Raw genomic sequence first — 16,590 nt, 5'->3', positions numbered from 1 at the left:
CTCTCTGTCTCATTACTATTAGCACCCCCTCCGCAAGTTCCCGCAACTCTTCCGCGATATGCCACGCCCCTTTTAAAAACTTTACGCGAATCACAAGCCCAAGTTGGGACGTAAATTTGCATACGCGCGCGCTCCGGCTCAACCCGCTAAGGAACGTTTGCACCAATCACAAATGTTGGTTTGGGTTACGATACTTGTACACGCATGCGCAGGGCGCGCGCTTCCGAAGCGCGCGAGACTTCAGTGTTCGGATGAAAGCAGTGCGTTGTCATCGCTACTGAGGGTACGGTTAGTTATTTACATGTTGTTTTTGAGGTTATACGTCATTAATGTTAATAAAAGTAGCTCTGTATTAACCTGTGTGTTAAAGTGCGGGTAAAATGTCGTGTTATGGACGTGTTTTCCTTCGGTTTGGTTGACGAGAAGCTAGCTAGGATAAACGTTGACTACACAAACGGCTAAGTTGTGTTTCAGACTGATTAACTGTAAAAACGGAATTATTTATTGTTGTTATTTGCGAAATAATTGTTTATTTTATCCCCTGTGTAGTGAGCTTACGCAGTCAGTCGACATTTGAATCCCAAAATGTGTAGTGTACTAGAAGTGAGGGAAAAGTAGCCTGTACAGTATGTTTTTCATATAGTGCATAAGTATTTACCCCCACTTCAACTTGTACAGTACTTATTTTGTGGAAATTAATCAATAAAGACATATACAGTAAATATTGTGCAACATGGCTATGCAGTGAGTATGTGCTGTAACTACAGAATAGGTAATGCTATGAAATGGAAAAAAAGGATTTAAGCAGGGATATAAGCAGATATTGTCTATAAACATTAGCAGAATATATGCGTTATGTTATGATCTGAGATTAACAAATAGAGCCGTCTTCAAAATCACATGATTTGTTTATGGGACTATTGGTCTAAATGTTGTTTGCAGATATCCACACGCTTCTGTTTATGTTCCTCTGTGAGTTTTTCACTGAGGCACCTGGTATACCCTCAGACCACTAAAAAAATTTTAATCACTGCAGGCTGCTCTTCTGTTGTGCAAATCACATGTGGTGCATCCATATTTGCTTGCACTGCAGTCACAAATGAACTGTTGTAACATTTTCACACCTGCACAGCAGTTACTGGGGAGACAGCAGCACAAATCTTAATATAAATATAGTGCGAATAATTTTTGACTCACCCTCGTAACAGCATGCTTGATGCTTGTTAGAATTTGGCTGCAGTTTTTTGGTGTGTGTGTAAAAACAAACAAACAAACAAAAAAGTGTTTTAAAGTGTGCTTTCTTTGTAATAAGATCTCTCTTTACTAAGCTGTAAGTCATAGCTAATGTTATTCCTACCGTGACAAATAATCAATGAGAGCCTTTTTTTAAACAGTGTTTTAGTAAATCCTAGAATTAAAAGGATACATGGGTAAGAATTTGACATTTGTTTACAAAAAAATGCCTGAAATCAAGCTAAATGTCTCACAGGATGGAGTGAAAATCAATCAGCTGCCTTTCTTTCAAAGCCCAAAGTAAAAAAAAAATTCTTTTCTTTTTTTTTTTCCTCCAACGTGAGCTTTTGTACAGCCAAGTCGGATTCATGACATCTTTTGTTCATGTGTTGGCAGAACTTCTGACTGTGTGTTTAATACAGCTTTAAATATAATAACTGGAATAGGACAAAAAAGCTCATTGCAGGGATTGGGATCAGTTATGTCAAAAAATAATGGTCTAATTATTAGTATTCTTTTTTTTAATCTAAGTTTTTAATTATAACTGAGACTTTGACGTGTTCTGCTTTGTGAAATTTTTAAACTGCATAACCTGTCTTTTTTTTGAAGTAAGGAATAAAGGTTTGTGCTGTTAAAGGAAAATAGTCAAAAATGAAAGTGAGGTGCAGCTACTGCATGAATGACATGTTATACTTTTCTCATACTTGTTTTGTATGATGCTGTAAAAAAGAATTATCCCCCTTCTGACAAAAAATAAAATTGGCATATTTGTCACACTTAAATAATTCAGATCATCAAAAAGATAATAATTATTATAAAAAAAAATAATACAGTGGAACCTTGGATTACAAGCACAATTTGTTCCAGAAGCGGGCTCGTATTGCAAAACACTTGAATAAATACATAAAAATAATGAATACAAAATATAAAGTAAAAATAAAACAAATTAACATGCACATTACCTTTTAAAAAAAGTAAAAATAAATCCTGACAGATAAGTGTTTCCATTTATGTGTGTGTGTGTGTAGCCAAAGTAAGAGAAGAGGAGGGAGGAATCAGCCCCTCCCCTCTTCTCGTCTTACACAGTAATACTTCCTCCTCTCTCATTTGATTTTCTCACACACACACACACACACACACACACACATATTAACGGAAAGACTGTTTTATCGAAAAACTTTGCAAGGAACATTGCAAGCAACTCTTGCGTAAGCGCACGCTAACATGATCACTGTAAAAGTAAAAATACAAAAACAAATGAACCTGCACTTTACCTTTGAAAAGAATCGTGACAGAGCAGTGTTTCTATGTAGAGCAGAGAGTGTGTTTATGTGAAGGCGCAAGGAGGAGTAGGGAGGAGGTGTATGAAGGCGAGAGGAGGAGGGTGTGTGTGAAGGGGCACGGTGTAAAATTAATTCAATTCAATTCAATTCAATTTTATTTATATAGCGCTTTTAACAATGGTCATTGTCCCAAAGCAGCTTCACAAAAAAAAAATTAAAGATTTTTTTTTTTTTTTTTTTTTTTAAGAAAAGAAAATATTTGAAAGTGTGTATGTGTGAGAAAAATGTGTCTAGATAATAATTAAATGAATGAATGATGAATGAAATGTCTCTGATGAGCAAGCCAAGGGTGACGGCGACAGTGGCAAGGAAAAACTCCCTGAGATGGCAATAGGAAGAAACCTTGAGAGGAACCAGACTCAACAGGGAACCCATCCTCATCTGGGTGATAACAGATAGAAATAACATCAAGTGTGTTGTGCAGGTGAAAGTTCAATATATCAGAAGTTGTGTAGATTCAGTTCAGCAGTAGGTGCAGAGGGCAGATGGGGTCAGATCACTGGAAGCACAGGAGCAGGATGTGTAGCTCCAGCCATCATAAAGCAGAATCTAGCTGGAGCAGGTCCTTCTCAAGATGCCTTAGAAACCTTGCAGGGTTGGCCTTTGTCTACTGAAGCTGGCACAATCTCCAGATGTCTCAGGATGGGTAGAAAAATACAGAAAAGATGGAGAGAATTAGCGTAGTTGCCATTCAGGATAGGTGTACTGGAGTATGAGGTTATGGAATGAGTTACGCGTATGCCAGATTAAAGAGATGCGTCTTGAGTCTACTTTTGAATTGGGAAACCGTGTCTGCTCCCCGAACAGTGTCTGGAAGGCTATTCCAAAGCTTTGGAGCCAAATATGAAAATGCCCTGCCCCCTTTTGTAGATTTTAAAATTTTGGGAATTACCAGAAGTCCGGAGTTTTGTGATCTTAAGGGACGTGGTGGATTATAGCGTATCAAAAGACTGGTTAGGTATGAGGGAGCTAAACCATTTAAAGCCTTGTATGCAAGTAGTACTATTTTGTAATTAATTCTAAATTGAACAGGTAGCCAGTGCAGGGATGATAATATAGGTGTTATATGATCATATTTTCTGGATCTAGTGAGAACCCTGGCGGCTGCATTTTGGACTAACTGTAGCTTGTTTATTGAGGACACGCATGCACATACATAACCAGGTCAATTTTTTGGTGCAGAAAAAATTAAGTTAAAATCTAAATAATAATAAAGTGCATATTCATGGCAGAATTATGGCAAGTCGACCAGGTCCTAAAAGTACAAAGCAGCCTCCATGTGACGGGACCCACACCTTCCAAGTTCAACTTTTGTTGAAGTCTTGGGGAGAATCAAGATGTTTTTGGCAAATGTGAGAAGACGTAAGGTGACCCAAGGTTACTTTTTAAATCATTTACTCAGGTCATCCTTAGTAGAATTAAAATTTGTCTGACGATCTGACAGAGATGAATGATGAGTCATTTAAGTCTGAAAAACATGCAAAAAAAAAATTCAAGGAAGGGACGAATACTTTTTCACATCGCTGTATTCTGTGAAGGAGATTAGGTTCTGTCATCACATTAAGCTACTGAACAGTCTGTAAACTGTAGTGGATAGTAATTTACTCTAATAAATGATATAACTTTAATGTGTGTATGTGTCATTGTCATATTTTGTTTTATAATTTGTCTCTGCAGTGAAATGGATGACGATTTCAGTCAGTCCCTCACTCCACCTGTCTCTCCCTTCATGAGCGAGGAGCTCGCCGATTCGTCCCTCGCTCGGCCGCCATGCTTCTCCTGCGCTTTTGAAAAAGGAAGAGAAGAAGCACAAACGCTGTCATCGGACAGCTACGTCAGCAGAGGCGTCCTAAAGAGGTACGTGCACACTGAACTCTAAATCTTAAACATCTTAATTCTGTCTTGTCGATATGTTTCATTTTTAATAACTTTATGTACACTTTATGAACTATGAATACTAAGAATTAGTATACAAATAAACAGTAAAATATAATTAATTCTCATCCATGCCCTCCAGGTTGCTGCTAAAGTTAGATCCGGCTCCTGCAGATTTCGAAGTCGACACCGTGGATTTGTTCGGCTTTTCCTGGGTGTCAGAGACGGCGTTGCTGGAGTCGACTCAGCTTCTGTTTGGCTTGTTCAGGTGAGTGCAGATTGCGGGCGCACGAAAGTGGGCGATTTGTCCGACTGCCATGCTGTGTCTTAATTTCTCAATCTGTTCATTCTTTTTAGGCAAAAAGTCTTTAAGTTGGAAAGTCTGGTTCAGTCTAGCTCACATGATTTTGGTAAGTAGAGCTGCACTCATGAGCCATGTTATCACATACAGTTAGCAAGTGTACAGTAACAGTCTGTAGTCCATTTCTGACCATTCACAATGTGTCAGTCCTGCTCTACCTCATCCATCAATAAAAAGAACCATTACTGACAGAAACTATTGTGGTAGTTGTACCATTTTCATCACAGCAGTAATGCTAGCTACTTTCATATAGTCCATATTTATTTTAACCCAATTAAATTGATTTCTCCCAGAGAGTCCAATCTAAATGTTTACTAGGGACGGAAATCACCAGTTACCACCCCGATACAATATTATCACGATACCTGTGTGCCTATTTGATTCAAATTGCAATTCTATAAGTATCACGACTTTACAATATTCCTTAAAAACTTTTATATAATTAAATTAAGCCCATTCCTTTATGGGCGAGAATCGTTTATAAACTTTATTTTGGCTGCTCCTGTCAAGCGGTTGCCACAGCGGAACATCCGATCTGCACACAACTTGGTTCAGGATTTGCACCAGATGCCCTTCCTGACTTAACATTTACATTTACATTTGGGCATTTAGCAGACGCTCTTATCCAGAGCGACTTACATTTTATCTCATTACTCATCTGAGCAGTTGAGGGTTAAGGGCCGCGCTCAAGGGCCCAGCAGGGGCAACTTGGTGGTTGTGGGGTTTGAACCTGGGATTTTCCGAACCGTAGTCGAATGCCTTAACCACTGAGCTACACCTGGCCCAGACTTAACCCTCCCAGACTTGGGACCGACACTGCATACAGAATCGTTTATATCTGAAGACAGTCAAACTGAACAACAGGCAATTCTGGTCATCGACCAGCTCATCTTTATTATAAAAAAATATATATATTAATACATGAATGACCACACAATAGGATCGTGATTTATAACTGAATCAATCTGTGTTTAGACACTTTAAGCATTTAAAGGTGGTGGTTCTGACTGCTGTAAACCGTCTAATCGGCTGGAAATATAACAAAGCATGAGTATTTTTCTCCAATTCTGAAAAAAAACAACCTTTGAGGTACTTTTATACTTTGAGGTGTAAGTCTGTTCTAATTGAACAGTTGTGCTGTTATTCTCATTATTCGTGGAATATTAGGGTCCATACAAACACACTCACTGATATTTTATTGAGTGTATTAGGCATAGCAGTGTTGCAGGTGTTTTAATGGAAGAAAACCTCATTACCTGGAATCAAAGAAGGCTGACACTGGAACTGGTGTACAGATGATGACAGTTCAACTTTTTTTTTTTTTTTAAACGGAGTAATTAATCTTTTTGTGGTTTCTCTCAGGTCAAGCAAGTAGCCTTCATTATGAAGCAGAAGAGCTGAGACAGCAGTGCGTGCTGTTTCTCACCTACATTAAAGTCTTTGTTCACAGGTAACGCTTCACATCTGTCCTCGTATGAATATACAGACTGACAGGTAGATGTATCAATAGACATTTGGAATAATTAGTTTAACAAATTAGATTTTGTTGTATTGATTCTCAAATGATAAAAATCATTAATGTTTGCTTGAGCATGCGTTGTCTGTTGCCACTTAAGTGACTTGTTAGCTAGTTATGTAATGCTGAGACATCGTGTGAGTTTGTGTGTTATCCTTCTGCTGTCCTCAGGTTTGTTGAGACACCTTATCCACTGGAGGAAGAGTTCTCCCTGGCGTTTTCTCAGCTGGAGGCACAGTTTCCCTCCGCTCTAGTGGAGCAGCTGTTCAGCGTCACGCTGCTCATTGGGAGACTTAAAGATGTACCGGCAAACGTCCAAAGCGCGTTTACCATCCATCACCAGGGAAAGGTACACAGCTTCATCAGTTCCCAACTTACGAACATTCAACTTATAGAATGGACCACGGTTCTACGAGCATTCTTAGATGCGAACAAATCACGGAAGAATCTTACGTGTATTGTATGAAAAAATAGACTCTGCAGTGTACCAGATATCAATATTTTCAAATATATACAATATTTTGAATGTGTAAGTGAATGTATAAAATGTCCAAAGATGGGAATATTGTATGTGTGCGTGTGGGGGTGTGGGAGAAACAAGCCAGCTTAATCGGTTCCAGTAAATCAGTCCGGGAGCACGATAATAGAAAATGTCTGTCCTGTAAACCTGTCCTGCTGGTGAGTAATCCTAAGAGTTCACAGTCCAATTCAGTGGAAAACAGCTCTGAGACAAAATGGCGTTCGGGATTCCCCTTGCAATTTTTTATGGCGTTATATTATCAAAAGTCACACGTGTTAATAAGCCTCCGATCAGCCTTTTTCTTCAAACACTGCGAGTGAATTATTCTCAAAAGTCACTCATTACACACACTTACACACACCAGTCTGAGAACACAGTGAGCACAAATTAGTCTCACAACTTGCATGCTTTAGAAGCTCTACACGCCTGCGTGCTTGCAACTGCTTAACATGAGTTCATTGTCAGGTTGCGTTTTTAGACTTTAGGTGTTATTTAAGGTGTTAAAAGTCATCATTTGATCAGAAATATTCATGCTTAGTATAAATTTTGTCTTTTCTGTTTTATTTTAATTTTAAGTTAAATGTTAAACTGTTGTATTTGAAGTTTGTATTGTTTAAATCCTGCCCTTGGTTTCCTAAGGGAGAAAACGAATGTAACAAGGAGGGAATGGGTTACGTTTATTAACTCATGTTTGATTCAGGTGTGAAGTTCTTGAATAAAATCAAGGTATATTACTTTTGAGTTGTAGCTTAACTTTTTTTTTCTTTCTTAATTTTTTTTAAATGCAAAGTCTTAAAATTGTAACAATCTATTTTATAGGGAATTTCTTTAAATGTGATTCAGTCTCTGATTATGGCTTTCCGTTCTTTAACAATTCTTTTCAAAAAGAATTAACTGTGTCATTTCCTTTTTTTTTCCAGCTTTTCCCTCCATCATGGCATTTATTACACCTTCATTTGGACGTCCACTGGGCCATACTGGAGATCCTGCACATTTTGGGGCAGAAAATGACGGGTAATTTATCAAAGTTAACTGAACATGATGCAATCAGGGGTAGAATGTATATGAATCCCAATGTGGTTAGTGTGACAGTGATATTTTATAGCAAGCTATTTTTATTGTTTCTCAGAAAGTTTCTTAGGAATTTATGAGAACTTTTTCAGGAAAAAAAATCCCATGTTTGTCTAATCATATTGTTTATGTGAATAATCCAAAATGTCTAATATGCACTCCTGGTGTGTGCAGGTCAGGTTGTGTATGCTCGTCAGTTTGTTGACCTAACAGGAGAAACTCTCACCAACGTCAGCCTGTTCGAAGATCACCTCAACAACCTGCTGTGTGACCTTATTACTCTAGCAATGAACAAGTACAGCAAGGTGTGTACATGTGTATCAACGAATGCCTGTGACTTCCTTTCTTCAGGTTGACTTAGAAATAAAAGAAAATAGTTGTGGTTAATGTATGTCAAAAATTTTTTGAACTCTGATTATATTAAAACTTCTGTTGGTTGCCCTGTCCTATCGGCGCTTTCCGTTCAAGGCTACTGTCTCCCCAGTCGCTGCTGTCCAGGTGTGAACATGTTACATCAGTTGATTTGTAACATGTGATTTGCACAAAAGATTTATTATTTTATTTAATTGTTTTGTGGTCTGAAGGTGTGTCTGGTCTGGGATAGCTCAGTGGTTAAATCATTGGATTACGTTTCGGAAGGTCCCAGGTTCAAATCCTACGAAGGCCCTTAACCCTCAAATACTAAGGGCGTCTGCCAAATGCCTAAATGTAAATGTCCCTGGTGCCGAAACACTTCACAAAAGAGAAAGCTAAACAAAAGCTTTTGGATATCTGCAAACAAAAGTTCGACCAATTTCACAAAGAGAATCATAACTGTTGACTAGACATGGGTTCATCACTACGAGTCTGTGAATGGAAACGTTCAACAAACAATAAGTTAATAAGTCAACTACCAGCTGGATAATTGATGAGAATCCCAGGAAAAATTAAGTTTCCTGGGATTCTCAAGAGCCAGTATTGGAATATTATCAGGAAAAAGGCGCTTATTGATGAGCTGAAGCCTAAACTTCGGATTAAACAAAGAGGACTGATATGCAAGGGTGTTGTGATCTTTACATTACAATGCATTCTGCACTCTTGTGGCCAACACTCTACAAAAACTTTGTTTTAAGGTGCTAAAGCATCCTTCTTATAGTCTTGATCTCGCTCCATGAGACTTTGACCTGTTTGGTCCCCTAAAAGCCGCCCTACGAGGACGAAGATTCACTTCTGATGAAGAAGTGAAGACCGCGACGCATTCTTGGCTCGCAGCTCAGCCTCAAACATTTTTAATGAGGGATTACGGAAGCTTGTTGACAGATGAAAGAAAGTGTGTTAAAAAGCAAAGATTATGTTGAAAAATTACACATTTGTCTTTTCTAAAGGTTAATTTAAACAAACTTTATAGCCAGAGTGCGGATAATATTTGACTCACCCCTCATATGTCTCTTTGTTGCTTAAGGTGAGACCAACTGAGGCACTGACGAGCAATCATTATCATTGCCTGTGCACTAAAGAGATTTGGTTTCTCCTCATCCATTTTCTGGAAAATCGGAGCAAAACCCTGCACACACAGGTATACACACACACATTCACACACTGTATACAGTCAGCGTGTCACATGTCTACCATATAGCTAGCCGGTAATCAAATCTTAATGTACATTATTAATTCCACTGATGTTCTGGACAGTGAAATGATAAACAAAATCCTTGGCAAAATTTTTCTCCTTATAACTGACACAATTTTAAATGTTTTGTTAACCTTATTTAATCCAAAGCCACACACACAAGGTTTGCCACACACACAGTAATCCAAAGCGATAGTTGTGTAGGAAAAAAAAACTTTTATTGTAATTTATAGTAACCATTGGATAAAGATCTGAACTGGTGAGTAAAACCTGTAAACAACAAAAGTCCTCCTGAGAATTCATCATTGATAGGCTAATTTTCCAGAGCTGAGGTAACCACTAGAATGGACTGTGGCAGCATGTTGCAGGCTGCCCTGCTGTCTCTTTAATAAGCTTTAGCTGCTTCAGAATGAGGCAACCTGCGTCCTACCAGGAAAATAACGTCACAGCATATTAACCCGCCCGTTTTCATTTGCATCGTGTCCCTGTTAAGTTTCAGATCGAGTGCAAAGCTGTGCGTAGTGCATTACGCTTTATATAATGTTCCAGAGATCATTAGGTGATAGAAGTTTTTTTTTAGATGGTTTAAAATCAAGAGCAACATATATTGGTACTAACTTACGTAGGTAAATAAAATAAATATGTTTACTTTAACATTTATACTATATAAATTTATACAATATACTTCTATAGCACTGCAGTGTGCTATAGTTATATGTATGATGACTCTCAAACACTTAAACATTGCATCCAGGAATCTGGTGTAGGCTTTTTAATTGCACTTGATTTTCTTTTGCAACAATGACCATTGTTAAATAAAAATTAATTAAACTGAATTAATGTAAACCTGTGGCACGGTGGTATAGTACTTAGCACTGTTGCCTTGCACCTCCAGGGTCCGGGTTCGATTCCCGTTTCTGTGTGCATGGAGTTTGCATGTTCTCCTCGGGTTTCCTCGGGGTACTCTGGTTTCCTCCCATAGTCCAAAAATATGCAGGTTAGGCTAATTGGTGTTCCCAAATTGCCCGTGGTGTGTGTGTGTGTGTGTGTGTGCCCTGTCCAGGATGTACCCTGCATCATGCCCTAAGCATCCTGGGATAGGCTTTAGGCCCCCCGTGACCCTGAATACAGGATAAAGCAGTGTAGAAATTAGTGAGTAATGTAAACCTCACAGTGTGGTTGTGGTATGTTTTTTTTTGCAGTCATTTTGGGGCTATGTGAATGCAGTGCTCGAGTCCATCCTGAAGGGGGCGCCATCAGGAGTTGCAACACACTGTAAAGATGTGCTTGGGTTTACGTGGTGGCTAATCACACACCTCGCACAGCTTGGAATGCGCAACCGTAATGGAGTACTTCAAAATGAGGTAAGACATGGATAGAATATTGAAGATGAAATAATCATATAATTGTGCACCACAATGTTATCATACTCATAAAAGATGATTACATGTTGTGTTTTTACTCAAAATTTTACAACACCGTCTGACCAATCAGAATTTAGAATACAATCAGCGCCGTCTTGTAATATGGTGTAGTGCATTATCACAGCAGTTGTATGAAATGGTATGTGAACTACATACAATAGATTACATTATTTTTCCCATCACTGTGTTTAAAATGAAATAATTTATTGGATTTATGCTTTGGTGTGTATATACAGTATAAAGGTCTATCAGACAAAGGCAAACGTTTTCTATCATATACAAGTCTTTTCTCTTAATGTTTATGGTTACTGCACCATATATGGAAGAGTCTCACATAAATATTTTATAATGCTTTATATGTCTGATGTGGTTCTGCTTTCCAAATACATACTGACACTCAATGCAAAAACATTTTGAGATCATCTTGTAATTTTAAGCATTATCATCTTGTTTTATAGTTCCAATTTGTATGTAATTTCATAAAACATTATACAGTGGTACCTCGGGCATATGAGTGGCCCGTTTCACAAATTTTTTCCCTCAAGAGCTGAAATTTTGCCAGAAATTTGCCAAGAGCGACTGAACTAAACGCCGGCTAAGTACTTCCTTGCGTTGCGTGTACACTCGAACGCCGTTCAAAACTTGTTTGTGTCGGTGTAAAGCCCAGCCAAGCAAGTTTAAATATTTCTTTTGTGGGTTCTTCACCATGAATCCCAAAAATGTTAGCAAGGACGGTGTCAAGAAGAAGGAGCCACTTTTAGTTTGGTTTTTAAAGCAGCTGGTGCCAAGAGGAATCGTAAATTAAGATTAAGTGAGGTTTAATGTTTTTTTTTTTTTTCTTATTTTAATTTATTTATTTGTCTTTTCTAAATATTTAAAATGTGTTCTAAATGATTATAGTGTTGGAAATTAGTAATATTGGTCATTTCTTTCAGGTGGCTGGAATGCATTATCTGCATTTACAATATTTCCTATGAGAAAATGCGTTTCACAATATGAATTTTCTCCTTAAGGACTCTCCTCATAAACTGATTAAATCATACGTCTAGGTACCACTGTATAACAATAAAATGTTGAATTTGTTTTGCAGAAACAGGTAGATGACAACTGGAGTTTTGTGTGTGACCTCCTGAAGTCCAGCTGTGACATAAAGGTGCGTTTGTGTGCTGTTATAGTCCTGTACATCTTGCATTAAATGTTTTTGAATAATTCTACCCAGTTTTTAAACTTGCAGTGTCATGACATCAACAGCATGTGCTAAAATCTTTTCAGTTGTACCATAGCAGTTTCTAAATACTAAATTCTTTTACACACAAGGTTATGCAATGTCAACAGAATTTATCAGTTAATAAAAGCAAATATGCATCGATGTACATGTTTGTGTGTAGGCAGCGGTACAGGAGGAGCAGATGCGGATGTACGTGCACTGCTGTCTGACTCTCAGCATGGTGTGGGGACCCAACCTCAGTGCCATCAACACACTTTGGGATTTTTTCAGCAAAAACCTTGTACGTCATTTTTTCTTTCTTAAATTTATTTTTTCTGTCATGCAACTTTTTTAATTTAGATTTTCATATTTCGGGATTTCTTGTGCTGTTTTGTCTGCAGAATGGATCGTTCTCAGTACCCTGGTTAGGTGTGACTGGACTGGCCAGCATCGGCTCAACCCCTCTGGCTCTGCTGGATCAGGCCAAGAGCTGCTGTAGCCCCGCCCCATTGGACTCCTCTAACCACACCCATCTCTATCGCTCCACCAATTCTTTCCTTATTTTCCTACGGATACTCGCAATTCACCTGAAACAGGAAAGCGGCGCCCCCTGGAGGCAGATCAAGGGCAGGTCAGTGTGTTTGTCTCAGTTTCTGTCTCTGTGTATGTGTGTTAGGGGGATGTCTCTGTCTGTCTGGCTCTGTGTCTGTCTGCTGGTTTGTTTGTGTGTGTGTGTTTGGAATGGAATAAATCTGCATAATGACTTCCTGCTGTTTGGAACGTGAAACACACACGAAGGCTAATTAGCTAACGAGCGTGGCGGTTAATTCTCCTTAACGAAGACGCTCGCTTCTCCAGCAGCATCGGGGCGGGAGCCGAGCTGGTCAGGATCCAACACACATATACACACACACACACACACACAGGCGTGCGCATACACGTACACATGCACACACAGAGCCTGCGGCGGCACGTCGGTCGTGTTGTGTGTGTGTGTGTGTGTGTGTGTGTGTGTGGCATTAATAAGACCAGCAGGGAGAGTGTGTTCATCTCTGACTCTTGAATCTGCAGCATCTGTTCATCTGTGGAGAAAAGCTGTTTGGGATAAACAAACAGATAAACAAACAAACAGATAAACAAACTAGCAACCAGGAAGGTTGGAATAGATGTATGAATTTTCTCGTTCAATGTCCGGATAAATACATTGTTTAAATTTTCCTATTTTTCTCATCACTTGATTAGATTCCTTATTGATAAGGATGGAAAGGAATGAACTGATATTAATAAGAAAATTATTAGCAAATTTGTATACAATGGAAAATTCATTAAACAATGGCGTGAATGCCACACGACAGTGAACCTCATGCAGTCCTGGTTTTGAGCCCGTATGAAATGGGAGGGCTGCGTCAGGATCAGGAAGGGCATCCAGCCTAAAACCTGTGCCAAGTTGTGTGCGTGGATCGATAGTCCGCTGTGGCGACTCCTTGACTGGAGCAGCCAAAAGACACGACAACAACAACTTAGTTTTAATGGTGAACTTAAGCATTCATTGTGAAAGAGTAGAGTTGTTTCCCTGCCATGAATTGCACATCAATATCCAGTCTCACTCTGCTAATATTCTGCTGAAGCCAGACTCGAACATGCCAGGAATGCTGCAGGCAGCATTGTCTACAATACAAAGCAGTCATATCCCAAATCTGTTTTATTTTTTATTGTGTCCTTTAACTCATCGTCATCTCCTCCTTTATTTAACTGACCTGTTCGAGTCTGTGTAACATGGCAGTGCGCAGTGGAAGTGTGAGAGTTATTACGTTTCTGTCAGATTTAACGTTTGATAAGTGATGGAATAAATCAGTCAGCGGTAGTGCACTCAGTCTGCCAGACTCTCTGGTGCGGGCCAGCGTCTGTGGGGGGTCGTATTGATTTCTAACCCCCCCTCACCTCCCAAAGCTCCAGTGAGGGGTGTGTGTTTGTGTGCGAACATGTGTGTGTCTGTAGAGCTACAGAAGTGTCTCACTGTTTCTGACATTTAACATGATCTTTAAAGCCATTTAACCCTCCTGCCCTGGAGGATCTCCCTCTCTCTCTCTCTCTCTCTCTCTCTCTCTCTCTCTCAGTCTCTCACTCTGATTCTTACACGCACTTTTCAGCATATGCAGATCTACACGCGCACAAGGTCTCGCGTTCATGCATTTCAATCTTGAAAAGTCACATTTTCCATGTCTCAAGGTCCTCCCCTTTCCTCTTGTCTCTCATTCAGTATATGTCTGTATCCTTGTCTGTCTTTCTATCCGTCAGTCTGAGTCCCCCCCTCTCTCTTTCCCCGTAGAATCTACTCCAAGTTTCATGAGCGCCGCATGGCCGAGCTGTCCGAGAGCGGACTACATCATTTCCTGCTACTCTTCCTAGTCCTGTCACTCTGCGCAGATCTGGAGGACGCCACAGGCCGAGCCTCCGATCTCCTGGCTCTACGATTGCCCGCGGCGACGACGGTGATGTCATGGCGGGGTCGTTTAGCTCTGCTGCTCGGGTACGTAGAGCGGGGTGTGGATGTGGGTGGAGCTGCCTCGAGGATCTCCGCCTGTTTCAGCAGTGCTGCACGAGAGTTTTACCTTAAGACCACACCCGTCTTGAAGAGGACAGAGCTATGGCGCTTGATCTCCGCCTACCTGGAAGGCGTGGGCCAGGTGTGGCAGACCAGCGCCACCTTGTGTCTGTCTGAGGAAAAGCTGGTTAACGAAGGGTTCGGCCTGCTGCTACCTGCCTGTGGCGCTAAAGAGCTTGACACGGTGCTCGATTTCTTACAGATGGCACTGACACAGTTACGGTAAGAACACACACACACAAATGACACACACGCACATACACATTAAAGAGTTCAGTGTTAAGGTAATTGTGTGTAGTGTGTTATGTTTATTTGAGTGCTAATCAGTCTGTAAGTGAGAAACCGATTAGCGCCTACAGGGTCACACAGACAACTCGACCCTTTACACACAAACACGCACACACACAAAATCATGAATGGGAATGTGATGAGCACCATTAGTGTCTGATTGGCTCCTGGTCTGAGGCATGTGCTCAAATCTTCTCTCCACATCCCGTAATCACGCTAACGATTTCCAAAGTCCACGTTATACCCCGCCCTCTTAATTAGGCTTTAATTGTGTTGGTGTGAACGCATTCATCACTACGATAAAGACCTCATTTGTAAGAGCATATGGATCAGTGAGGGCGTTTTACAAACTGGGTTGGTATGCTGAGCCCCGGCTGCGTCCTCGGGTCTGTTAATGCCCCAACGCGATGCCCGTTAGTGCTCTAATTCTTCAAGTCCAGATCTGTTTAGCATACTAAATGTTACACCAAATTTGGTGACTCGTACTGTAATAAGAAGGTGGGACCAAGTCAGTCTTGGCAAATGCTTCATATTCGTGTATTGTAGAGCAAAACAGTGGACACGCCATCAGCAACTCCACATCTGACTAATGCACAAAGGCTAATATTGAACCCTTGAGAAATGATCACAAGTCAGAATGAGACCTGATGGTCTTAAATTTGAATTTTTGTCCAGCTATAAATTTAAATTCTAAATTCGAGTAACACGGTTTGCGAGCGTTCCGCAAGACGAGCAAAGAAATCTTGGTTTACGAGCACCGAGTATCATGTATCACGCATGCGCTTCTTATTTTGACGCCGATCACATGTGATCACAACTGAGACAACAGTTTTTCTCTTTCTTGCACTGCAGAATTGTGGGTAATTGTCTCTCTGCTGGGTCTTAGTGCACGTTACTTACTGGTATAATGGAGGCTAAGATCCTGAATCATCCAAAGAAGCAACATCTCCAGCTGGATTCTGCTTCATGATGGTTTGGAGCTACACATGTGCTCCCAGTGATCCAGACCCCATCTGCCCTTTGCACCTGCTGACTCATCCCTGTGCTGAACTGGACTTCATGTTAATTTAAATAACTTTTGTTATATTGAACTATCAGTTACATAACACACATGATGTTATATAATTTCTATCCGTTATCACCCAGATGAGGATGGGTTCCCTGTTGAGTCAGGTTCCTCTCAATGTTTCTTCCTATTGCCATCTCAGGGAGTTTTTTCTTGCCACTGTCGCCTTCACCCTTGGCTTTCTCACAGAGACAATCTCAATATTATCTAGACACATTTTTCTCACACATACACACTTCCATAAATTTTCTTTTTACATTTACAACAATGACCATTGTCTCACCACACACACAAGCACATACACAGCGCCTGCGTGCACAAATGGAAACACTTATTTTTACTTTTTTTAAAGGTAAAGTACAGGTTAATTTGTTTTATTTTTACTTTATATTTAGTGTTATTTTTTTTTATGTATTTATTTTTTTGCAGCTGTGGAATGAATAATTTGAGTTTCTATTATTCCTTATGGGAA

The 16,590-nt window shown here is 39.8% G+C and overlaps 1 protein-coding gene across 1 annotated transcript in view; it reads left to right on the top strand.

Annotated features, from left to right (window-relative positions):
* The first annotated feature begins 233 nt into the window (after window positions 1–233).
* Window positions 234–16,590, top strand: part of mms22l (MMS22-like, DNA repair protein) — a 29,000-nt gene continuing 12,643 nt past the window's right edge. Inside the window, exons 1-14 of the mRNA XM_053486973.1 lie at window positions 234–283; window positions 4,254–4,433; window positions 4,594–4,719; window positions 4,809–4,861; window positions 6,175–6,262; window positions 6,500–6,677; window positions 7,769–7,862; window positions 8,094–8,224; window positions 9,361–9,474; window positions 10,731–10,892; window positions 12,043–12,105; window positions 12,341–12,460; window positions 12,561–12,790; window positions 14,489–14,986. Coding sequence (XP_053342948.1) covers window positions 4,258–4,433; window positions 4,594–4,719; window positions 4,809–4,861; window positions 6,175–6,262; window positions 6,500–6,677; window positions 7,769–7,862; window positions 8,094–8,224; window positions 9,361–9,474; window positions 10,731–10,892; window positions 12,043–12,105; window positions 12,341–12,460; window positions 12,561–12,790; window positions 14,489–14,986 — 2,033 coding nt within the window. The 5' untranslated portion in view covers window positions 234–283; window positions 4,254–4,257. The remainder of the gene's footprint in view (window positions 284–4,253; window positions 4,434–4,593; window positions 4,720–4,808; window positions 4,862–6,174; window positions 6,263–6,499; window positions 6,678–7,768; window positions 7,863–8,093; window positions 8,225–9,360; window positions 9,475–10,730; window positions 10,893–12,042; window positions 12,106–12,340; window positions 12,461–12,560; window positions 12,791–14,488; window positions 14,987–16,590) is intronic.

This window comes from Clarias gariepinus, chromosome 25 (assembly GCF_024256425.1).
Source record: "Clarias gariepinus isolate MV-2021 ecotype Netherlands chromosome 25, CGAR_prim_01v2, whole genome shotgun sequence".
Classification (NCBI taxonomy): domain Eukaryota; kingdom Metazoa; phylum Chordata; class Actinopteri; order Siluriformes; family Clariidae; genus Clarias; species Clarias gariepinus.
This window is presented reverse-complemented; position numbering and strand designations above follow the sequence as displayed.